We start from the raw sequence: 23,923 nt of genomic DNA, 5'->3' as shown, positions 1-23,923 counted from the left end.
TAAACACACACTCACCTGTCCCACAATCCAGCGATGCGGCCGCCCGAAGCCTCGGTTCTCTCCCCCGCGCCGGCATCACTAATGTGGGCACAGCTTGCGGCTTCACAGCTTGGTGCACACTGCACATGCGCGAGATGTGCTGCACCTCCTTAATGGCTGGGCAATCTTCAGGGACCTGTGACGTGTCCCAGAAGATTGCAGGGAGGGAGGGGAATAGGAAAACTTCCGCTCGAGTCACCTAGGCAGGCCGAGCGAAAGTAGGAGCTGGGTACCTGTCAAAACTAGGTACCCGCTCTCCCCCCCCCCAAAAAAAATTACATGCCAGGGAGCCAGAAGTCACTAACCACTTACCGACCGGCTCACGCCGATATACGTCGGCAAAGTGGCACGTTCCTGCGAATCGCTGTATGGGTACGTCGGCTCCTTTAAGAGCCATAGCAGGTGCGCACGCGCCTGCTGCAAGGCTGGGGACCCAATACGTGTGACCGGCGGGCGCGATCGCCATCGGCCACCCATGATCACAGGCACGAGAGCCAGAATGGGGATCTGTGTGTGTGAACACACAAATCCTCTTTCTGCCAGGAGGGAAGAGACAGATCTGCTGTTTGTAGTAATTACAAACCGCGATATGTCTCCTCTTTCAATCAGTCCCATCCCCCCACAGTAAGAAACACTCAAGAGGGAACACATTTAACCCTTTGATCGCCCCCTAGTATTGACCCCTTCCCTGCCAGTGACATTTACACAGTAATTGGTGCATTTTTATAGCACTGATCGCTGTATAAATGTCAATGGCCCCAAAAAGGTGTCAAAAGTGTCCGATCTGTCCGCCGCAATGTTGAAGTACTGCTAAAAATCACAGATCAACGCCATTTCTAGTAAAAAAAAAATAAAAATAAAAAAATGCCATAAATCTATCCCCTATTTTGTAGACGCTATAACTTTTGCGAAAACCGATCAATATATGCTTATTGCGATTTTTTTACCAGAAATATGTTGAAGAATAAATATTGGCCTAAACTGATGAAGAAATTTGTTTTTAAAAAACATTTTTGGGGATATTTATTATAGCAAAAAGTAAAAAATATTGTTTTTTTTTTAAATTGTCACTCTTTTTTGTTTATAGCGCAAAAAATAAAAACCCCAGAGGTGATCAAATACCACCAAAAGAAAGCTCCGTTTGTGGGAAAAAAACGGACGTCTATTTTGTTTGGGCACAACGTTGCAGGACCGCGCAATTGTCAGTTAAAGCGACGCAGTGCCGCATAGCAAAAAATGACACGGTTATTAAGCAGAAAAATCTTCCGGGGCTGAAGTGGTTAAAGCAAAAGTTCCACTTTTGGGTGGAACTCCGCTTTAAGAAGTGGAAGGCATATGGTACAACACAAACCCTTCCTGGATCAGGATGTCACTCCAAACTGCATGTAAAAGCCAGGAGGAAACTGGTCAGAGAGGCTACCAAGGGGCCTACAGCAACTCTGAAGCAGTTGAAGGAAATTATGACAAAGAGTGATCATTTGTGTACATGTGAAAACAATATCACCAATTCTCCACAAATGTGGCTTGTATGGGAGAGTTGCAAGAAAAAAGCCACTTCTCAAGAAAGGCCACATGCAGTCATGACTAAGCTTTGCCAAAACACACCTTGAAGATTCTGAGGCCACAAGGAAAAAGGTGTTACGGTTAGATGAGACTAAAATTAAGTTATTTGGCCTCAACACCAAATGATATTTCTGGTGGAAATCCAATACAGATCACCATCCAAATAACACCATTCCTACAATAAAGCATGGAGGTGGTAATATCCTGTTATAGGAGTGTTTCTCCGCAGCAGGGACTGGAGCACTTGTCGGGATAGAGGAAAAAATGGATGGGGCAAAATACCATCAAATGCTTGGGGAAAATCTGTTGCCCTCTGCCAGAAAGTTGTCAATGGGAAGAGGGTTTACCTTCCAACATGACAATGACCAAAAGCCAGGGCTGTTTTTTCCACTGGGCACGCTGGGCAGTTGCTCGGGGGCCCCACTTGTCTGGAGGGCCCCATCCAGGGCCGATCCTCAGCTCTGCAATCTGCTGCTTTAGTTGACTGACTGCACTGGTTGCTCACTTGCTAGAATCGCCAGCCACCCGCCGTCTAGCTAGAAATCAGTGATGTCAGTCAGAGGACGCAGCCACCCCAGCATTCATAGCACGCCGCCCCAGCTGCTAGTGAACAATCTCCGCCCACCTCCGCCATGTTCTTCAGACAGCATGGAGAGGGAGCAGAGCGGAAAGACAGCCCTTGATAGTTGGCACTGCTTTGCTGCTGTGACACACTGTACTGCACCAGGCCGGCGGCCTCAAGTAAGTCTAACACTGTCTACTTAAGTAAGTTCAAGTTGTGCATCACACAGCCACTGTCCGTGCCCCTCAAAAGCTGCCACTATGCCCATCAAACACAGCCACTGTGCCCATCAAACACAGCCACTGTGCCCATCAAACACAGCCACTGTGCCCATCAAACACAGCCACTGTGCCCATCAAACACAGCCACTGTGGCCATCAAACAGCCACTGTGCCCATCAAAGCTGCCACTGTGCCCATCAAAGCTGCCACTGTGCCCATCAAAGCTGCCACTGTGCCCATCAAAGCTGCCACTGTGCTCATCAAAGCTGCCACTGTGCCCATCAAAGCTGCCACTGTGCCCATTAAACGCAGCCACTGTGCCCATTAAACGCAGCCACTGTGCCCATCAAAAGCATCCACTGTGCCCATTAAACACTGCCACTGTGCCCATCAAAAGCTGCCACTGTGCCCATCAAAAGCTGCCACTGTGCCCATCAAAAGCTGCCACTGTGCCCATCAAACGCTGCCACTGTGCCCATCAAACTCGTGTTATATTGTCCAAACGTTGTGTTAATGTTTAAACACTGATTTTTTTGGAAGTACCAAGAGATATAGCCTTATTGATAATTTGCATTTTTATTCTTGTGCGTGATTGTGTAGACAGGGCCCCAGTGCACTGTATTGCCCTGGGGCCTATAATGCTCTTAAGATGGCCCTGCCCAAAACACATAGCAAAAATGACCACACAGTGGTTGAAGGAGAAAAAGGTGAATGTCCTTGCATGGCCTAATCAGAGCCCAGACTTAAACCACATTGAAATTCTGTACAATAACTTGAAGACTGCAGTCCACAAACGGTCACCATCAAATTTAACCAAACTTGATCAGTTCTGCAAAAAAGAGTGGGCAAATATTGCAAAGCCTAGATGTGCAAAGTTAGTAGAGACAAATCCCAACAGACTAAAGGCTGTAATTAAAGCAAAATGTGGTCCAACAAAATACTGATATAAGGGGGTGATCCTTTTTCCAACCCAGTGATTCCATTTTTTTTTTCAGACATGTTGGTGTTATATATTTTACTTGGATGTTATAAGTTGCACTGCAAAGCAAATAATTTTAAATTATTTTTTAAAAGGCGATTCTTTTCTATGTGTCTTGCCCACATTTCCTCTGTTATCTCAAGGAGCTCAATTAGCCCTCCCTGTTCCTATCTTGGGAATATCAGTCCTTATGTTTTGGAGATGTAAAAAAAAGAAGAAGGGTCGAAATGTATTTATGTATCTAAGGACAACAAGACAGGGCTGACACCATTCAGTCCACAAAAATGCTGTGTTTTCAGCCCACAGCAGGAACTGGGGAGCTGAATGCATTTCTGGCAGATCAATACGTATTCTTATATATGTAAATGTGCATATTGCAGAGATGTACTGCAATAGTTTTTTTTTTTATTAATAACACAATCTGATAATTTTCTAAACTTTCAATGAATGTAATTCTAACCTTTTAGAAGGATACAGACACTCCTTGGGCCTTGCAACGTTTTTAGGGTTTATAAGTATTCTTGCACAACAGAAGAGGTTCTTAATAAACTTTACTTCATAATTCAACAAACAGCACACTTTCACTGACCAGTGCTGGCAGCTCCTCTATGTTGGGCAAAGCAATTTCTAAATGGTCTGGAAATATAACAAGTTTAGCTTCATCTTCGTACTCATAGTCATCACTGTTGAAATCAGGATCAATTTCAAGGTCTGAAATACAAATCAGTTATTCAGTGAACACAAATATATTATTATGGTTAGGCCTTTGATCAAAATGCCTATTCGTTTCTATTACTTGGTGAAAAACTAAGATACAAAAAGTTTTTTCTTTGCAAAAAGTAAATTAAAAGTAAAACAAGTTAAAACCTAGCTCCAGCCAATATTCTTTATTTTTAGCAGCCCAAAACCTAAACCTATGACATGTTTTTACTGCGGTTCCCACAAGTTCCCACAAGTTTCCCTTGTGGAGGTACTTCTCACTTCCTGTGCAGCCACCAACACAAACAAAAAAAAAAAGAAGATCTAAACCTCTTTTCACAAAAAAAATAATAAAAAATATAAGGTGTAACCTTTTGTCTGAAGCCGGGAGCGTCTATGGGTCTTTCTCCCAAGGCAAGATATGGTCTTAAAAAAGTCTTTAGGAAGCTTCTGCGCAAGCGCGGACAGCAAGATAAACCTTCCAGCTTGGCAGGGCAGTTAGCCGTGATTGCAAGATTGTGGAGTATGCTGAGGTGGGGGCTGAGGTGGGGGTTGAGGTGGGGGGGGGGGGGGGTGAAATGATTGGTTAAGGTCAGGTGGACATCCAGGGCAAGTATGCTCTTACCATTTGCTGGTACATTTCTAATATACCATAAGACCAAAAAAGAAATCTGAAAACCATAATCTCAGCAAAGCATCAGATTTAGCTTCTCTCACGCACTCCTGTGCCTGTCCCACTATTGATAGCTATGACAGGATAAAACTGCAACATTCCATTAACTCCCAATGTTTTTAAATATACAATATGTCCCTTTGCCCATTCAGGAGATGTCCTCCTGGCTAAGCTCCGATTTCAACTGGTGCCTGAGCTAAACAGGGGGATAAATTCCCGATAGTGGGTGGTCATAATGTTGTGGCTGATCGGTGTATACAAAAATGAATAAATTGACAACGGGCTCATTTTTAAGGTAGCCCGACCTTGTTTTGAATTGCCTCACCCATATACACCTTTACCATGCTCGTTATAATTATAAGTGGTTGTCACGTGTTGCATTTGGTGCAGACATACACAACATGTCTTCATGGGGGTCGTCATTTGCCTTGATTGAGGCAGGCCTCCTCGGGTGCTATTGCGTTTTAGAAATGTTTTGGCCACCTCCAAGGAAACGCTACACTGAATGCATTTATTGATCCAGTACCAGTTTGGGTGTTCAGATATATGAATAGGGACCACAGTTTAGGCTACATTCACACCTAAGCATCACGTTTTCAAGTTTTTTTTTTTCCAAGCGTTTTTTTTTTTCTTTTTAGCAGAATTGCACGTTTTTGCAGCTTTTGTCATTTGTTTGTTTTCAGGTGTTTTTCAACTAAAACATGTGGAGTGTTACTGAAAGAGGGGCAGAGAGCTGCTGTTTGAGCAGAAAATGCACAACAAAAAAAAGCTTATGTTTTGCTTTTCAGGTGTTTCCATTGAAGTCTACGGGGACAAAAATGCTCAATTCTGCCTGTAAAGTAGCTCATGTACTTTTTTTGAGAGACAGGTTTTGGTACAAAGGACAGGACACTCAGATGTGAATAAGGGCTATTGAAAACAAAACGAAAAATTGTATACTCACCTTTCCGTAATTTTCCTTTCTGACGCATCCCATGGCAGCACATAAATTGGGTTGTGACTCTGCCTCCACAACCTGATAGGACTGGTTAGCTATAAGTTTGGAAGAGGAGTCCACCTTTGCATTCTTAGTAACTATCACCTTAGAAGGGTGGGATTCTGTGTGCTGTCATGGCATGCGTCAGGAAAGGAAAATTACGGAAAGGTGAGTATACAATTTTCCGTTTTCCTGACACATCATGGCAGCACACACATTGGGAAATAACTTGCTACATGGGTGGGTGCTTTCAGAAGATTTTATTTACTCAAGTACATGGTATATAAGAATTATTCTGAATGATTGATCTTCCGAACTCAACCGTAGTTAATTGAGTCGGGTCTATTCTGTGTGATATGAAAGTGTTTCTGGAAGACCAAGTTGCTGCCTTACAAATGGCCTCTGAGGACACTCTACAGTATGCTGCCCAGGAGGTCGCTACCGCTCTAGTCGAGTGGGCCTTTAATCCGTCCGGTATTGGGAGTAGCCGAATTTGGTATGCTCTTTGGATGGTTTTTACTAGCCAAAAGCTATTGTTCTTGAGGAGGCCGCCTGACCTTTTATGCACCATGTGGTATAACTAGAAGGTTTTCAGTCTTTCTGAACTGCTTGGTAGTTTCTAAGTAGGTGGAGATAACAGATTTAATGTCCAATGAATGTGGTTCCCCTTCACTAGTAAGAAAAACTGGAAGATTGATTAGTAGAGCTTGCAACTCTGAAACTCTTTTGACAGACGTTATTGCGACCAAGAAAGATAATTTAAACATTAGATCCCATAAGGATATGGATTCTAGAAGAATGGTTCTCTTGACAGAGCCTCTAGCACAATCGATAGGTCCCAAGTCGGAAAGGTTGGTTTTCTTGGTGGCCTTATTTTCAGGCATGCTTTCTGGAATTGAATTATGAGCGGATCCAGTGCCCATTTGGTTCCAGTCATTGCAGACAGTGCAGAGACTTATACTTTGAGAGTGCTTGAAGCTAGTCCTCTCTCCAGTCCTAGTTGTAGGAACTCTAGGACTTGAGAGACTGAAGGAGATCGTGGATCCCAAGACTGTTGCTGCGCAAATGCGGTGAATTTTTCCCAGATTTTGTTATATGTGTTGTTCGTTGTCCCTTTCCTGGCCTGCTGAAGTGTGTTCACTACTCTAAGTGAACACCCTTGGTCTAGTAGCCTCTCCCTTTCAACTCCCAGGCCGTTAGGTGTAACCGTTCCGGTGATGGATGTAGGAATGGGCCTTGTGAGAGCAGATCTGGGGTCACTGGGAGCGGAAACGGCTCTTCTGTGTTTAGCTGTAAGATGGTCGCAAACCATGGCCTCCTCGGCCAGAACGGCAACACTGCTATGACTATGGATGTCGATCTCCTCAGCCTGGCCAGAAATCTGGCTATTAGGGGAATCGGAGGGAAAATATATCCCAATTGGAAACTCCATGGGTGGGGAAGACAGTCGATCCCTGCCGCCGTTGGATAAGTGGCTCTCGCTAGGAACCGGGAACATTTGCTGTTCTGTGGAGTTGCTGCCAGATCCATATCGGGAATCCCCCATTTGCGAGTAAGAAGAGCAAAAAATTGAAGATTGAGGGACCACTTGTTGTTTGATATAAATATTCGGCTCAGGTCGTCCGCGAGTTGGTTCTGTACTGCCGGGACGTATATTGCTTTCAAATCCGTCAGATGAACTTGAGCCCATTCGATTATAGGGCGAACTTCTTCCATGAGCGTGTTACTCCGGGTACATCCTTGTCTGTGAACGTAATTTACAGCCACCATGTTGTCCATGCGTAGGAGAATGTTTCTCCCTGCGAGGAGTGGTCCGAATGTTAAGAGAGCTTGCCAGGCAGCCCTGAGTTCCAGAATGTTTGAAACTATACCTTGTGGGTGAAAGGACCAACGACCCTGTGCCCCTTGTTGTTGAGAATGTGCTCCCCACCCCTGGAGGCTGGCATCTGTGGTGATTATATCTGGTAGTGGCGGTACTATGAGACGACTGCGTGTTAGGTTGCTGATTCGAGTCCACCAGCATGCAGACTTCTTTACTGCCGGGTTGATCATGATCCGCTGGTTCATTGATGACCCGTTCCACTGTCTTAGGAACGAATTTTGGAATGTTCTCGAGTTCCATTGGGACCATTGGACCATTAGAAAGGTGGAAGACATTGAACCCAGGATGCTTAGACATGTTCTGGCCGATAGGTACTCTGCTGCCAGAAGCTTCTTTATTTTTTGGACCAGCGGTTCGATTTTTGCTTGGGGAGGTCCAACCGTGTTGGAACTGGTGTCTATCTCGGCACCTAAGAAAATGATTTTTTGTGCCGGAACCAGGTTGCTCTTCTTCCAATTTATTATCCAGCCAAACTGTTGGAGTGTGGAAATTAGTATTGTTCGATGTAACAGCAGAGTTTGTTGGCTGTCAGCTAGGAGGAGTATGTCGTCGAGATAGTGTAGGACTCTCAATCCTTTCTCCCTCAGATGCGCTATTACCGGTAGCAAGACCTTTGTAAAGGTCCCTAGGGCCATTGATATCCCAAACGGGAGGCTCAAACTGAAAGTGCTGGCAGCCTATTGCGAAGCGTAGGTACTTCTGGAAGGTTTGGTGCACGGGAATATGCAAATAGGCGTCGGACAAATCGACCAAGAGCATCCAATCTTTTTTCCCTACTGCTAGTAGTACTGATTGAAGGCTTTCCATCTTGAAAGATTCAACTAGAATCGTTTTGTTGAGGCTTTTTAAGTCGAGTACCGGCCTCAAGTCTCCTGTCTTTTTTGTTACTGAAAAAAAGAGTAGAATAAAATCCTGTGCCCTTCTGTTCCCGTGGAACCTCTACAATTGCCTATTTTTGTAGTAATTCCAGGATATACTTGGTTAGAAGTTTTCGCTTCGGGAGGGAAGATGGTATTCTGGTAACTCTGTAGTATTCTTTGGGTGGCTTGTGTTTGAATGTCCATCTGTGACCCTCTTTGATGGTTGATATCGTCCAGGGGTCTCTTATAAGGTCTATCCATACGTGAGCAAATAGCCTCAACCTCGCTCCCACTATTACGGGTTGGGCTTGCGTGCCATCAAAATGACTTTTGTTGATCTCCTGAGTTGGGGGCTTTGGGTTTCTGCACCCTCACAAAAGATGGTTGTGGAGTTTGCCAATTTTGTTTAAATTGCTTCCCTGGCCTATAAGACCTTGCTTCTCGATATCTTTCGGGCAGATGACGTCTAAACGGTGGGTTTTTCTGTTGTTTTATCAGAAGGGATGAGACCCGATTTACCTCCCGTAACTTTCGAGATTGCAGAATCTAGCTTAGGCCCGAATAGGTTTGTACGGTCATATGGGATTCTACTGGATTTTGAAGTCGCATCGGTGACCCAAGGCTTTAGCCACAACTCTCTTCTGGATGTTACTGATGCCAACATTGCTCTCGCTGAGGATCTTCTGATATCCACCGATGCTTCTGCCACAAAGTCTCCTGCCAGGCTAAGTTCCTGTAGAGCGGATGTGATTTTCTCCTGGTCTGCTGCTTCTAGCAATAATTTTTCAATGTTAGATGTCCAGCTGGTGATAGCTCTGCCGACTGCTGCCAGTGTAACTGCCGGCCTGCAGGCTCCTCCTGCTGCTGAATAGGCTTTTTTAAGTTCGAGGTCTATCTTTCGATCCATTACGCCTCTGAAGGTGACAGCATCCTCGATTGGTAGAGTTACACTTCGCGCCAAGCGCATTAATGAAGAATCTACCACAGGTGCTGAGATGAGAGGCTTTACCGTGGTTCCCTTAGAGGGTAAAACTTGGCTAGCCTATTGTTTTGACCAGATTTTTTATCTGGCTTTTGCCACTCGTCCTTTATTAGTTCTTCGAGTTCATCAATAAATGGAAAAGTTTCGGGATCTTTTTTCAGTTTAGGAAAGTATTTCCTTAGTTTACAAGGAGCATCCTTTTCTTCTTCCCATCCGATCGCCTCCTTTACTGATCTCGCAAAAAGGTCTATTAGTGCGAAGTCAAAGGAAGTGGGTGTTAGGACTTCATCCTCCTCTGGTGAATCCTCTTGGTCTTGAGGTTCGTAAGAAGTTGAGGCCGAAGTAGATTGTCTAATTGATTCGGATGCTGCTACCTGCATAATAGATTCTTTCACTGATTCTCCTATTTTGTTGGATGCTTCCCTTGCGTCAGCTTCTTTGTCACGGGTTGCCTCGTTGAAGCATGTTTGGCATACCAGTTTCCCAGGTAGAGCTTGCGTTCTGCAAACCCAGCAGGTATTGGTCGCAGGACGGGTACGCTGCTCATCTCATTGCTGGTGAGAAGATGTTGAATCTCTATGATGGGAGGATCTTGAATGACTTCTCCGAGAATGAGAGTGCCTTGAAGGTGAACGCTCTTTTCTTTTAGAATGCGATGACCTTGATGACCTGCCGGAACTACCAGTACAAGATGGTATTAGTGGCAATGCTCTCTTTTCTCCTCTTCATTACTTACCCATCATACCCCCCTTACCTTGTAGTCCGTGAGTGGTCTGCTGGGGCAGCGGCCTCCATAGGAGAGAGTAGAGTGTGTCTAGAGAGGGAATAAAAGAAAAGAATTCCCCCTTTTTTTTTTTTTTTTTTTTTTTTTTTTTTGAATGAATGGTAGTCAGTGCTGGAAAAGAGAGAGAGTATGTCTTACCAGAATCCAGGTGGCAGAGTTGAGGCAACAAGGCAGCAAATGAAGAGCAGGATTGGGGTGGAGGGTGGTCACCCTCAAAACGACATGCTGAATGCCAAATGCCGTTTTTAAATAGACCGCCGTCGCCGCGGCGCTGATGTCATGGCCGCGCATGCGCAGTAGCGATCCGAGGCGTCCGGCGCCATTTTGGATGCTGGCGAAAAGAGGATGCCGGCTGTTTCACTTCCTGGTGCCGTGAGTCCAAGTTGGCCGCCATGATGGAGATGGCAGGCGAGGAACTACAGTGCCCAGCGGACCCAAAACGAGGGGAAGGGAGGAAAAAAAAAAAGAAAAAACTAAGGATGACAAGTAAAAGTAAGTCAGTGGAGAACCTACAAGGGGGCAGGAAACAGAAACCTTAGAAGGTAAAAGGTGGAGACCGCTGCATATAATTAAAACCTGTTTAAGGCTTTGTAAAATGTGATTAAAAAAGCACACCCCTGAGACCATCAGAGTGGGGGTCCCTGCATAAAGCTCGTTTAGAGACTGTACAGTCAGGGCTTCCAACTAGGAGAGGCTGAACCTAGCTGGGGCGAATCGGTAAGGGGTTTCAAGTTCTAACCAGTCGATCCGTACAGGTGAGAAAAAAAAAGGAGAATGCAAAGGTGGACTCCTCTTCAAAACTTATAGCTAACCAGTCCTATCAGGTTGTGGAGGCGAAGTCACAACCCAATGTGTGTGCTGCCATGATGCGTCAGGAAATAGGTTTTTGCTTGCTGAGCATTTTTTAGCTTCAAGTTACAAAACACTCAAGTGTGAACGGGGCCTTACAGAGGTGTATTATCATGGCAGTGTGGCATCATATAGATTTTCAAATATAGGCAATAAAAATCTCTAAATGTTAGAAAACAGTTTATAGTTAAAGTGATATTAAAGGATAGTTAATTTTTTTTAATAACAAACATATCATACTTACCTCCACTGTGCAGCTCAATTTGCACAAAGTGGCCCTGAACATCCTATTCTGGGGTCCCCCGGCGGCACTTGCGGCTCCTCCCCGCACCAGATAACCCCCTAGGAGAAGCGCTCTGCCGAGGGGGGTTACCTTGCAGGCGCGCTCCCAAGTCCAGCATTTGGGTCCACAGACATGAATGCCGGACTTGGGCGGATCCTGGCTCTTGATTGGATTTGATTGACAGCAGCGGGAGCCAATGGCTGCGCTGCTATCGATCTATCCAATCAAGAGCCAGGACCCTGTGGAGAGAGGGACATCGCTCCCCGCTGAGGAGATGAAGGGGCTCAGGTAAGTAAAACAGGGGGCTGGTGACTGCCAGGTGGTTTTTCACCTTAATGCATAGGATGCATTAAGGTGAAAAAACACTAGGGTATACAACCCCTTTAAGTTTTCAATGCCAGCTAGCAGGATGTAGTGCCGGGATTACTTTTCATTAATTGCGTTCACATGCACCTTTCACCATTTATAAACTGACATGAGCAACTGTCACTTTTTGGATTTGTTGTCCAAGTAGAACAGCTGATAGACTTCTAGGTAATAGTGAACTCTGGGAAAAAACAACACAACAGAGGCAGACAAGAGCAGTGACTAATTGGACATGCCTGCAGCAGGTTTAGATCAGCTAACAAGTGGCCATCATTGCAGCTATTATTAGTTCTCTTATGGGACTCAAGATAAGAAAGGTTCCTGTTGTTCTTCTACTGAAAAATGCCTCCTTACATCACAAGGATTTACTGTAGAGAGGAAGTGGAAAGCTGGTTTTAAATGATAAATATCTGGAGGTGCCCTCAAACCTGGTTCAACATTCAAATGTAAAGCTATGATTAAAACAGCTCAGCCAAGTACTGGTTCAATCAAAGCTGAACTCTAGGTATTATTTTTACTGCATAGGTACATTAGTTCAGGTTGGACTAAAGTAAGTACATATTCTGTATACCAAATATAGCATTATCATTGGGGGTCTTCCAGGTCCTATGTTCAGCAGCTGACCTTTGGCATAGTGAACACAGGGGATAGCTCACTCAGCAAGGCTGGCATTCACAGAACACTTTGTATTTTTTTCAATAATACAAGGCATTCTCTGATTGAACGAGGCAGAGAGGTGTGGTGGTAATGCCACAAGCTCCACCTTGTCCAAACACCTTGTGCACCATTTGCAGAGTGAGAGAACCTCTGTGTTCACTATGCAGAGGAGCAGCTGTTCGGCTCAGGACCTGAAAGACCACGGTGATCACTGTAGTAGCAGTGGTGACTACTATAGTGATTTTTCACTTCCACAGCAGCCCCACACTCATGGAATAAGTATAAAGATATAAGGTCCGGCAGCTCGGTACAACTTGAGGTAAAATCCATAGAGACTTTATTAATATTCCAACAAGACAATGTATATTTACTGTCCAAGCTGGACCAACATATCTACACAAAAAAAAAAAAAAAAACGTATCTGGAGTTCAGATGTAAACATGGCCCATGTTTAGTAACAGTTAATGTTTAGATTGCTCCTATACGTTTTATAGCAATTATCATGCAACTATTCTCTGCACCTACTGACCCACATAAAGTCATCCAAACATTTAGGAACTACAAGTATCAGGCAGCTGGAAAAAGGTTCATGCATAATTAAGCTGGGCATACACTAGTAGATTTTAGAGTAAATGTTCTTGGTACAGTCAACAACCTGGCGAATGTCATTAAAAAATATTTAAAAAATGTAAATTACTTTTAAAGTGGAAGTAAAATCCACTTTTTAACTTGTACCTACAGGTACGCCTATAATAAGGCTGTAGGTACAGTGAATATCTCCTACACTTGCAGTGTTTGGTGTGCAGCTGGTGACATCACTGGTGCATGCGCTCTGAAGGAATGGTATACCCGTGCCGTACCTTCAGAGCTCTGTCCTGCCTCCACTCTGTTTACACAGGACCACCCTCCAACCATAAATGTATTTCACATCTGGACTGTAAACTGGCCAGTGGGACATTCCCATTCTACCCAATAGAAAGTTGTAAAGGTGGGAAGGAATATTGGATTGCTGTGAGCTCTAAAAATACACAAAAAATTGTTCCACGTATTTGAACAGTCAGTACTAAAATGCAATTACGGAAATATAATTCTGCTTACCTAAAAATAGCTTGCTATTGATCTGTCTCGGTAGTGCTCCACCAGATGCTCCAGTTGCTTTCTAAAAAAACAAAATAATATAAGCCCTACAATAATTTTGGTTGGTATGCATTTAAACCTGTGCTTCTCATCTGGGTGTTTGAGCACCCAGCACGTCATATTTTGAGGATTACCCTTGATGGGCACAGCTATTAATCCAACAGTGGATTAAACTGTTTTTCCAAAAACAAACTAAAAAAACATAACCTGTTGCTATTTACTAGTATTGCGAAACACTGAAGTGGACAATCATTAAATGTAAATTCTTGCCTATGATCTTACTGCTTAAAATACTCTGATTTTCATATAACCATAAACACCATAATCTAGGTATAACGTCAACACCAAAATGACTGCAACAGTAGACATACAGCAATTTGGAATATACAAATACAACATACACTGTACAACAAATAGTGGCATGATCCAATTACAAAAAACAAGTTAAAGTTATACAAAAAAAAGCTTAAAAAAAAAAAAAATCACATCACTTATAAACGAAAACGCATCTAATTGCGGGTACCCGCGTTTAGCCGAGTTTAACATCTGAAACGTGGAAATCTTCTGCGTCTGAACCCATTATTTTGCTTCCAAAGAAACGCTGTTAAACGCAACTGCAAAAAAACGGCAATAAGCGAGACTGTGTACATGGTCACATAGGATAACATTGAATGAGTTCAGGGGCAGTAGAAAAAAAAAAAGCATCCAACTGCCTCTGAACGCACGTTTAACAGCGTCCCGTGTACATCTAGGACACCTAATGGTGAGAATTCTCCACACTTGGCCATAGCAAAGCTGTTAAAATATTCTGGCCAATTTTAGTCTAGTCTACGTGTACATGATTGGGCATTCAACCTGAACAGTAATCTGCTTTAACATGACTGGATAAAAGAAGTGAATGTTCATGTGATTTTTGGGTGGAGATTCTCAACTCACTTAGTAAACCAGCCTCTCAAATACAAGTACAGAATACTATAAGTCTCAATTACAAAATATTGCAAATGCAAAAGTAACAAATCAAGAGATTAACAAACATCAAAGTAGAACACATAATGAGCAGTTATTTCTACCCTACACCTTTCAGACCTTTCTCCTTTTGGAAGAAGTTATTTGCACAAGTTCACACAGTTGGGAAACCCCTTTACCTGTACAAAGATGATGATGGGAAAGGATTTCCTGAATGGAGAAATAAGGACAAGCTAATAAAGGGTCTGGAGGATCTTAGTTATGAGGAAAGGTTGCGAGCACTGAACTTATTCTCTCTGGAGAAGAGGCACTTGAGAGGGGATATGATTTCAATATACAAATACCGTACTGGTGACCCCACAATAGCAATAAAACTTTTTCATAGAAGAGAGTTTAATAAGACTCGTGGCCACTCATTAAAATTAGAAGAAAAGAGGTTTAACCTTAAACTACGAAGAGGGTTCTTTACTGTAAGAGCGGCAAGGATATGGAATTCCCTTCCACAGGCGGTGGTCTCAGCGGGGGGCATTGATAGTTTAAAAAAACTATTAGATAAGCACCTGAATGACCACAACATACAGGGATATACAATGTAATACTGACATATAATCACACACATGGGTTGGACTTGATGAACTTGTGTCTTTTTTCAACCTCACTTACTATGTAACTATGTAAGGGTTCCCTACGCAAACTGTTTTGAGGACTGTGCAGTGCTGGAAGTTACTTAGTTGGCCATACACTAGTATTTTCTGAACATTCGTTCAATTTTCTAGTGGTTAGTGGGGTCAAATCGACATTCATTTTTTACCACCATGATGAGAAAGCTTGAAGGAGCATGATAGAAAATTATTCTTTAACAGGCTCAAATGTCATCACGAATGAACAATAATTCTAAAATGAACAACCTGAAAATAAAGGAGCAATGTCAGGACAAGAAATTATAGCTGCACTCAACTGAAATAGGTTCTCACATTTAATTTAAGTCTGGCATAGAAAGTCTTTGAAACTAGTCTGGCACTTTCTACACTATATGCTGTACCTACAGAAGACCTGAGCTTGCTCTCTGATAGACAGTTTTTAATGGAAAACTCTTTAGCACTCTAAACAAACGATTAACAATTTCTCCTAGTTTTGGATGCTGGGATAACTGCTTGTAACCACCCAGCAGAAGGCATGGTGTGCATGTAGACACTTCCGCCACTGCACCAACACATCTCATGCACAATGCTCAGAAAGGTGGTATCCTTTCTTTTTCCCTCTCCCCTTTTAGGGTCGGTTCACACATGGGCAACACGACTTTAACGCGACTTTGTACCGCGACTTCAACGCGGCTTCAGCGCGACTTTGGCACGACTTCGGCAAATTACGAGGCGACTTCAAGTCGCCTCCATGACGGGCGACTTCGCTGGCGGCCCCCCCCCACCGTACCAGGCCGCATGCCCTCAACATGGGGGGTGCTTTGGGGCATGGGGGGGGCAGTGTGCGCGCCCCCCCCAAAGCACCTTGTCCCCATGTTGATGAGGACAAGGGCCTCTTCCCGACAACCCTGGCCGTTGGTTGTCGGGGTCTGCGGGCGGGGGGCTTATCGGAATCTGGGAGCCCCCTTTAATAAGGGGGCCCCCAGATCCCGGCCCCCCACCCTATGTGAATGAGTATGGGGTACATGGTACCCCTACCCATTCACCTAGGGAAAAAAAGCGTCAATAAAACAAACAGTACACAGGTTTTTAAAATAATTTATTAGGCAGCTCCGGGATCTTCTTCCGACTTCGGGGGTCCTCTTCCGACTTCGGGGGTCTCTCCGCCGTCTCCTCCCGGTGTCCGCATCTTCTGCCGGCTCCTCCGCTATCTTCTGCAGCTCAATTGCTAGCGGTGGTCCGGACTTCTGCCTTCTTCTTTTCTTCCAGAGATGTTGACACGACGCTCTCTCCAGCTGGAATGGTCTCTGAACGCTCCGCAACGGACTTATATAGGCGGTGACCCCGCCCCCTTATGAGGTCACTGTCCCAGGGCATGCTGGGGCTGTGCCGTCATAAGGGGGCGTGGTCATCACCCGGTGACCACGCCTCCTAAAACGTCACAGACCCAGCATGCCCAGGGACTGTGACGGCATAAGGGGGCGGGGTCACCGCCTATATAAGTCCCTTGCAGAGCGCACAGAAACCATTCTGGCTGGGGAGAGTGTCGTGTCAACATCTCTGGAAGAGAAGAGGGAAGAAGATGATCCAGAGGTCCGGACCACCGCTGGCAAAAGAGCGCCAGAAGATAGCGGTGGAGCCGGCAGAAGACGCCGGAGAGACCCCCGAAGTCGGAAGAAGATCCCGGAGCTGCCTAATAAATTATTTTAAATACCTGTGTACTGTGTTTTTTATTGACGCTTTTTTCCCTAGGTGAATGGGTAGGGGTACCATGTACCCCATACCTATTCACATAGGGTGGGGGGCCGGGATCTGGGGGCCCCCTTATTAAAGGGGGCTCCCAGATTCCGATAAGCCTCCCGCCCGCAGACCCCGACAACCAACGGCCAGGGTTGTCGGGAAGAGGCCCTTGTCCTCATCAACATGGGGACAAGGTGCTTTGGGGTGGGGGGGCCGCAGCGCGCCCCCCTCCCCCAAGGCACCAAACCCCCCATGTTGAGGGCATGCGGCCTGGTACGGTTCAGGAGGGGGGGGGGGGGCGCTCGCTCGTCCCCACCCCCATTCCTGTCCGGCCGGGCTGCGTGCTCGGATAAGGGTCTGGTATGGATTGGGGGGGACCCCCCACGCCGTTTTTTTCGGCGTAGGGGGTTCTCCTCAAGGTCCATACCAGACCCAAGGGCCTGGTATGCCCCTGGAGGGGGAACCCATGCCGGATTTTTATTTAAAATTTGGCGCGGAGTTCCCCTCAAGATCATCTGAGCACAAGTCGCATGCCGAAGTCGGATCATGCGAGACGGCGATCCGACTTTGATCCGACTTCAATGATAGTCAATAGGCTGAAGTCGGATCAAAGTCGGATCAAAGTAGTACAGGGAGTACGCTCTGAAGTCGGAGCGACTTCAGTAGTGTCTATTAAGACGCTAGCGTTAACTTCCATTGAAACTATTTCTGGAGCGACTTGGGGCGACTTGAGGGCGTACAAGTCGGATCCCAAGTCGCCCCAGTGTGAACCGAGCCTCAATGCTTATTGGGTGATGCTACCATTTTTGTGATGCTACCATTTTTATTAATGAGATTTCTAACTGGTATGGCATAATTCTGGATACCCAACTTGAAATGTAAGTAGACATTGTTTTTGAGCTCTCTCCAAAAACAAGTGATTTTTTTTTTTTGTGGGAAGGAAAATTGAAAATTGTGACACATAAGTGTCTGTGTCAGGGTTTGCTCTCCATGCATGCTTCCATCCCTAATCTATTAAGAAAGAGTTTTAATATTGAAATATTGTATGCCTGATAAACACCCTATCCTATATCATAGCCCATTTGATTGCAAGGAAAAGGGAAATTGTGACACATTGAGAGAGTTTTGGGACTTGAAATGAGGCATAAGACCTGTAAATCAAATGTCTCCATCCCTATTAATATAGCAAAAAAGAGAAAGGGATGGAGACATTTGACTTACAGGTCTTATGCCTCATTTCAAGTCCCAAAACTCTCTCAATGTGTCACAATTTCCCTTTTCCTTGCAATCAAATGGGCTATGATATAGGATAGGGTGTTTATCAGGCATACAATATTTCATACATTAATGCACGTTTTCCATATCCTCTGCACCTCAGTGCCATCTGATGGACTATCTTTGTGGGTGGGGCTCTGTGGTGGGGTATGTTCCCAACACTCATTAGAGCTAAAATTGAGCATTGTGGATAAGCTGCAAAACATCAACAGAATACTGTAACTCCAGTTGAATGTGACCAACTACTACTACTAGCCATGGGAATAATAATTTGGTTGCCATAGGTTACTGCATACAATCGCTGAATTTGAAAATGTCTGCAATATTCCATGTTCTGGCCTGGCCCTCTTGAAACAAATTTACTTGGGAGAGATCGTAAGTTGGCAGAGTGAGTTGGAAATACTGATCACCTTGGGGAAGGGGGTGTTGGTAGTGATAAATCTGGTTGCTGGATATCATGGCTGATCACATATTCAGGGATGTTCATGTGCTGATCAGTTGGTGGAGGGTCACAATTGGGTGGATGGCCTTCAGCCTTGCCTTACCCATAGGTCATAATGGGAGGTGAGCTGCTAATGGTGGTGGTTACACACGGTGTATAACATAAAGGAGCACTTTCAGGAAGATAGTGTGGTGAAGCACATACACGTGGACTTTTTTATTTTATTCTTTGAATTTTGGAACTATATATGAGGACTTTGCTTTATACATTTAATGCACAACAGATTTTTGTATCTTTATTTATGAGTCTATATAGAGGAACACAAGTGTGGCACTGAATCACTTTAGATTGCAATACTTCAGTCTAGGTTGGTGAGGGGAGTCATGACCAGTCTGTGGTGGTAAAGAGTGTTTGCCAGCATACATGCCAGCAATGAGCGTGCACCGGCTCTAGAGCGTTTCATACACCTATCATAAGGAGTGACAAATTATTGCCAGATTTACATGTGCACTAGTTTTACATGTTCCAGTGTGTTGCAAGAAAAAAAAAGTGTCTGGCAGAGAAATGAGTAGTTGCCAGTGAAGCTAATACAATGGGAAATGAGCACCACCTCATAATCAACCCTCGCCTGTAAGGAGTAATCAGTGGCGGCCCGTCCATTAGGGGCACCGCCGCCCCCTCTCTCACGCCACCCCCCTTTATGCATAATGGATATATTCATGCATAGCATAAATCCATTGCCGTGGCGGCAACCCCCTATTGATGCGTCCGGCCCCTTTCGGGGCACTGGACGCATGAATTACAGCTGCAGGGGATTTTTTTGAAGCACTTGATTAGAGCCAAATAGGGTCTAATGGGCTTCAAAATAGGATGGGCTCGGGTCGCAGCGCATGCAACCTGGAGCCCACCCAGGTGTGTTACAAGAGCAAATGAATATTCACTATTGAAACACTGATCCTCAATCCGGCCAATCAGAAGCAGGTGTGAGACCCATTTTTCGATTGGCCGAAAAGAGAAGACTCCCGATTGGCCACCGAGGAAGAGGGAGGAAACGGAAGCCACCGCCGTGGAGAGAAGGAGAACGGGAAGCCGCTGAGCAGGGGGAAGCCGCCGCCTGGAGAGCAGGAGAACGGGAGACTGCCGAGCAGGGGAAGCCACTGGTGATGGGGTAAGTGCCACCGACCAACCGACCCCCTGGGGGGGGGGGGGGGGGTCGGATGTTGGTGGAGTGGCATACTGTTTGCTGCTCCCCCCCCAAAAAAAATGTTTCCATCAGCCACCACTGGGAATAATAAAATAGAGGCCATCTCATCTCTATTGACCTGTATCACTCATATGTGCCCTCCTAAAGTCCTACAAGTTTTTACTTCTTTTACAAAACACAAAAACACTGCTATCCCCTTTCTGTGTATTGGAGCACGAATCCATTCTGTTTTCCAGAATCACACAATGGGGTTCATTTACTAAAGACAAACAGGCTGTTTGCTTTGCAAGGAAATTTTAAAACGTAGCTTACTTCCATCATTCAAACATGTTCTAGCAAAAATCCAATTTTTTGTTTAGTTTTATTGTAAAAATTCTTCCTTGCATGTGATTGGGTATTCTTCACAAAGTCATTTTTCGCCACATTCACTAAGCTAAGGGAAAATCCCATTGAAAAGCGAACAGCCTATTTGCCTCTAGGAAATCAACCTCTGTGTATAGGGCACTTTATCCCAAGGTACTCTTTGTTTGTTCCCATGTGCACTACATAACAGTTCAATCTACCTTTGTGTTGTGATGCCCTGTGCAGTTCATAATGATAAGGTTAGGAAGGATTAGGAGTTGTTTTTATAACATGAAACTGTGACAGGTGGTTTTGCTACAAGCCAAGAATCTGCCTGCAAGTGGAAAGTTCAGGAGAGACTGCAACTGGTCTCCAGTTCTTAGATTTCCGGTGTTTCAGTAGCACAAACACAGGTTTGTTTTGCTGAAGTTAACACCTTCAGGACTAGGATACCATTTTAGAATCTCCCTAATGGGTTACAAAAAAACAACCCAACTGTTGTTGATGGTATAACCATTTGCTGCGCCTTATATACATCATCTGCAGCTGTTCTTTTTTACAGACACAAACAAACTGCACATCAGAGAGTGTTTTCAGAGTATGTCACTTCAATGTGACATGCTTCAAAATGTAAATAATTCCATAAATTATTAGCTTAAAGTGATACTAATCACACACTGTTTAAATGTACATTATTTGTTTTTTTCTGGATCATGGCACACTAATTATTATATATTTTTTTTCTTATTAATCGAAACCCTTTTATTTCTCTAAAAGATATACAGCGGTCACATGGCCCAACTCCTTCCCAGGCAGTCTGCAGGGAAACATAAGCAGGAGGAGCTGCTATTCATTCACATGTTAAAAATAAATAAATAAATAAAAAGATGCGGAGTAAAAATAAATTAATATTGAGAAACTGTCGATATAAATCAAATCTTTATTGCTTTTGGCAATACCATGGTGTGGGCTGATTTCTGGTAGTCACAGGCTGTGTTCACACACATCCAGCCTGTGTCTTAGAATAAAAGGGAGGTGAAGCCTCCATCAATCAAAATGTAATATCCCACCCCGTTGTGTTTAGCTGGTTAGTGGGCACGGAAGAGGAGGCAGGGACTGACTTGTCATTTACCACTGTGTATACGCCCACATGTGTGACTCTATAGTCACATGGGCTGCTTGTATGTGATCAAGGAGGAAATGCTCAGGATAGAAAATACACTGAAAACTGAGCATGTGCACTAGCTGTCAGCACTGCTCTGCAAAATCCACAACTGCAGTGGGGACACGGACAGGAGGGGGAGAAAGAGAACAGCAGGATCAACCAGGTTTTTTGCAGAGTACAGAAAATGAATCCCATTGTGATTGAGTGAGTATGTAATACAGCATTTATTAATAGTTTTTAATGACACTTTAAATCTGGCCAACCAAACACATCAAATAAGGGTTTAAACATGTGAAGAACCAATTAACTAATTTACAACTGTAAAAAAGCACTGAGTGTCCCAAGACAGCACAGACCCCCTACCAAGTCATTAGCAAAGTAACACTGGCCATGCATTAGTAGATTGTCATAAAAACATCTATATGAAAATTCTGATTAGTACATTCAATGACTTGGCAAATGTAATCCCAAGTACTTCAAAAAAGTTTGCTTTTAACATTCTATTTTCAAATGGACTTCCCCAACCAAAAACCACATCCACTGAAATGAATTAATTTAGTCAAGTAAAAATTTCCATCCTGCTCCTTCGAATATTTTCATCACAGTGGTCAAAGAGGAACGATGATTTGACCCCACTCATCGTTAGAAAATCAAACAAACATTCTAATGCCCCGTACACACGGTCGGACTTTGTTCGGACATTCTGACAACTAAATCCTAGGATTTTTTCTGACAGATGTTGGCTCAAACTTGTCTTGCATACACACGGTCACACAAAGTTGTTGGAAAATCCGATCGTTCTAAACGCGGTGACGTAAAACACGTACGTCGGGACTATAAACGGGGTAGTGGCCAATAGCTTTCATCTCTTTATTTATTCTGAGCATGCGTGGCACTTTGTGCGTCGGATTTGTGTACACACGATCGGAATTTCTGACAACGGATTTTGTTGTCGGAAAATTTTATATCCTGCTCTCAAACTTTGTGTGTCGGAAAATCCGATGGAAAATGTGTGATGGAGCCTACACACGGTCAGAATTTCCGACAACAAGGTCCTATCACACATTTTCCATCGGAAAATCCGACCGTGTGTACAGGGCATAAGGCCCCTTTCACACTGTCGGACCGTTCAGGTCTGCCTGTCAGTTTTGTCGGCGGACCTGAACGGGCACTCCACGTTGGCCTATGGAACGACGGATGTCAGCGGTGACATGTCCGCTGACATCCGACCCGGTCTGATCCGCTAAAATCAGACGGATAGCGATACGTTCGCATCCGTCCCTGGCGGATTGGATCGGGTGAGATCTGATAAAAACGGACATGCTGTTAGTTTTCGTCCGATCTCTCCATAGCAACCAGCAGCGCTCGACAAGCCCCTCCTCGCTCAATGAGCAGAGAGGGACCTGTCATCCGCCGGCTCAGCGGAGATCAACGGAGAGATCTCCCGCTGAACTGGCGGACAGAGGCGGACTCCGTGGTAGCGGATCCGCCTCATGGGAATGAAGCCTTACAATGACAATTTTGAACAAAATTCTATGGCCAACCTAAAACAAACTACTTTTTTTAAAATACATTTATATGGTGTCAACATTTTACACATTACTGAAAAAAAAAAAGGATTTAAGGGGAATAAAACATTGACACTAAAATATACATAAAAAAACACTAGGGATGAGCACCAAATACTTTTAGAAACCAAAAGGAGTAGGGACTGATAAATGATTTAAAGCAGTATTAAACCCAAAAACAAAAATTTTTATATATTATATCTTATCAATCCTCAGACATGGTGGCTGCATTAGTGTTTTTGTGGACTTTTCCCCTCTGTTTTCACCTGGTGATCTGCTAGTAACACACCTCCTGTATCAGAGTGCCCCCACTATGGATGAAGGAGAAATTTTGGAAGCAACAGTGTTAGATAGACTAGCAGAATTAAATACACTAACAAACTGAAGCCAAACTCCCACATGCACTGCAGTTACACAAGCAGTTAATGCAACAGTTTTTTCTTTTGGGATAAAGGTTTTGCATGAATAAATAAAAGCTAATAATTGCAAGCACCCCGGTCAATGGTAAATGGTTTATCTCAACAATCAAATTTCTACATTTGCAGGAGAGCTTGTTCTGTTGAAAAAACAACAGGCTTACTGTCTGGATCACCAGGTGAGAATAAAGAAAAGAATGCCTAAAAAAAAGAAAACTACTACAGCCATCACATCTAAGAGTTGGTAAGCTGCAATATAATTAGGGCCGCTTTAAAGCAGATCTGTACAACTTAGAATTTACAAGAGCTAAATCAATCACACTAAAACATAAATAAAATAGAATTTGGAGCCAAATAGCTTTATGAACAAAAAGAGGGGACTGAAATTAGTTAAAGTGGTTGTACACCCTGTACAACCACTTTTACCTACAGGTAAGCCTATATTAAGGCTTACCTGTAGGTGCTGGAAATATCCTCCTCCACGGTTTAGGAGATATTTACGAAAAAGCCGAGTGCAGATGACATTGGCGCATGCGCACTTTAGAAAGGGCACATTGTGCCGTTTCTAAAAGGGGTCATGCTGTGACTGGCGGCTCCCGCGCGCATGCACGGGAGTGAGGTCACATTACTCCGGACAGTCACAGAGCCGGAG

At 44.2% G+C, this 23,923-nt stretch overlaps 1 protein-coding gene across 1 annotated transcript in view; it reads right to left on the bottom strand.

Moving 5' to 3' along the window:
* Positions 1-23,923, bottom strand: part of USP13 (ubiquitin specific peptidase 13) — a 141,703-nt gene that overhangs the window by 82,041 nt on the left and 35,739 nt on the right. Inside the window, exons 3-4 of the mRNA XM_073626270.1 lie at positions 13,474-13,534; positions 3,954-4,075 (exon numbers count right to left, since the gene is read on the bottom strand). Coding sequence (XP_073482371.1) covers positions 3,954-4,075; positions 13,474-13,534 — 183 coding nt within the window. The remainder of the gene's footprint in view (positions 1-3,953; positions 4,076-13,473; positions 13,535-23,923) is intronic.

This window comes from Aquarana catesbeiana, linkage group LG04 (assembly GCF_042186555.1).
Source record: "Aquarana catesbeiana isolate 2022-GZ linkage group LG04, ASM4218655v1, whole genome shotgun sequence".
NCBI classification, from domain to species: domain Eukaryota; kingdom Metazoa; phylum Chordata; class Amphibia; order Anura; family Ranidae; genus Aquarana; species Aquarana catesbeiana.
Note: the sequence above shows the minus strand (reverse complement) of the source record. Positions and strands in the feature narration are given on the sequence as shown.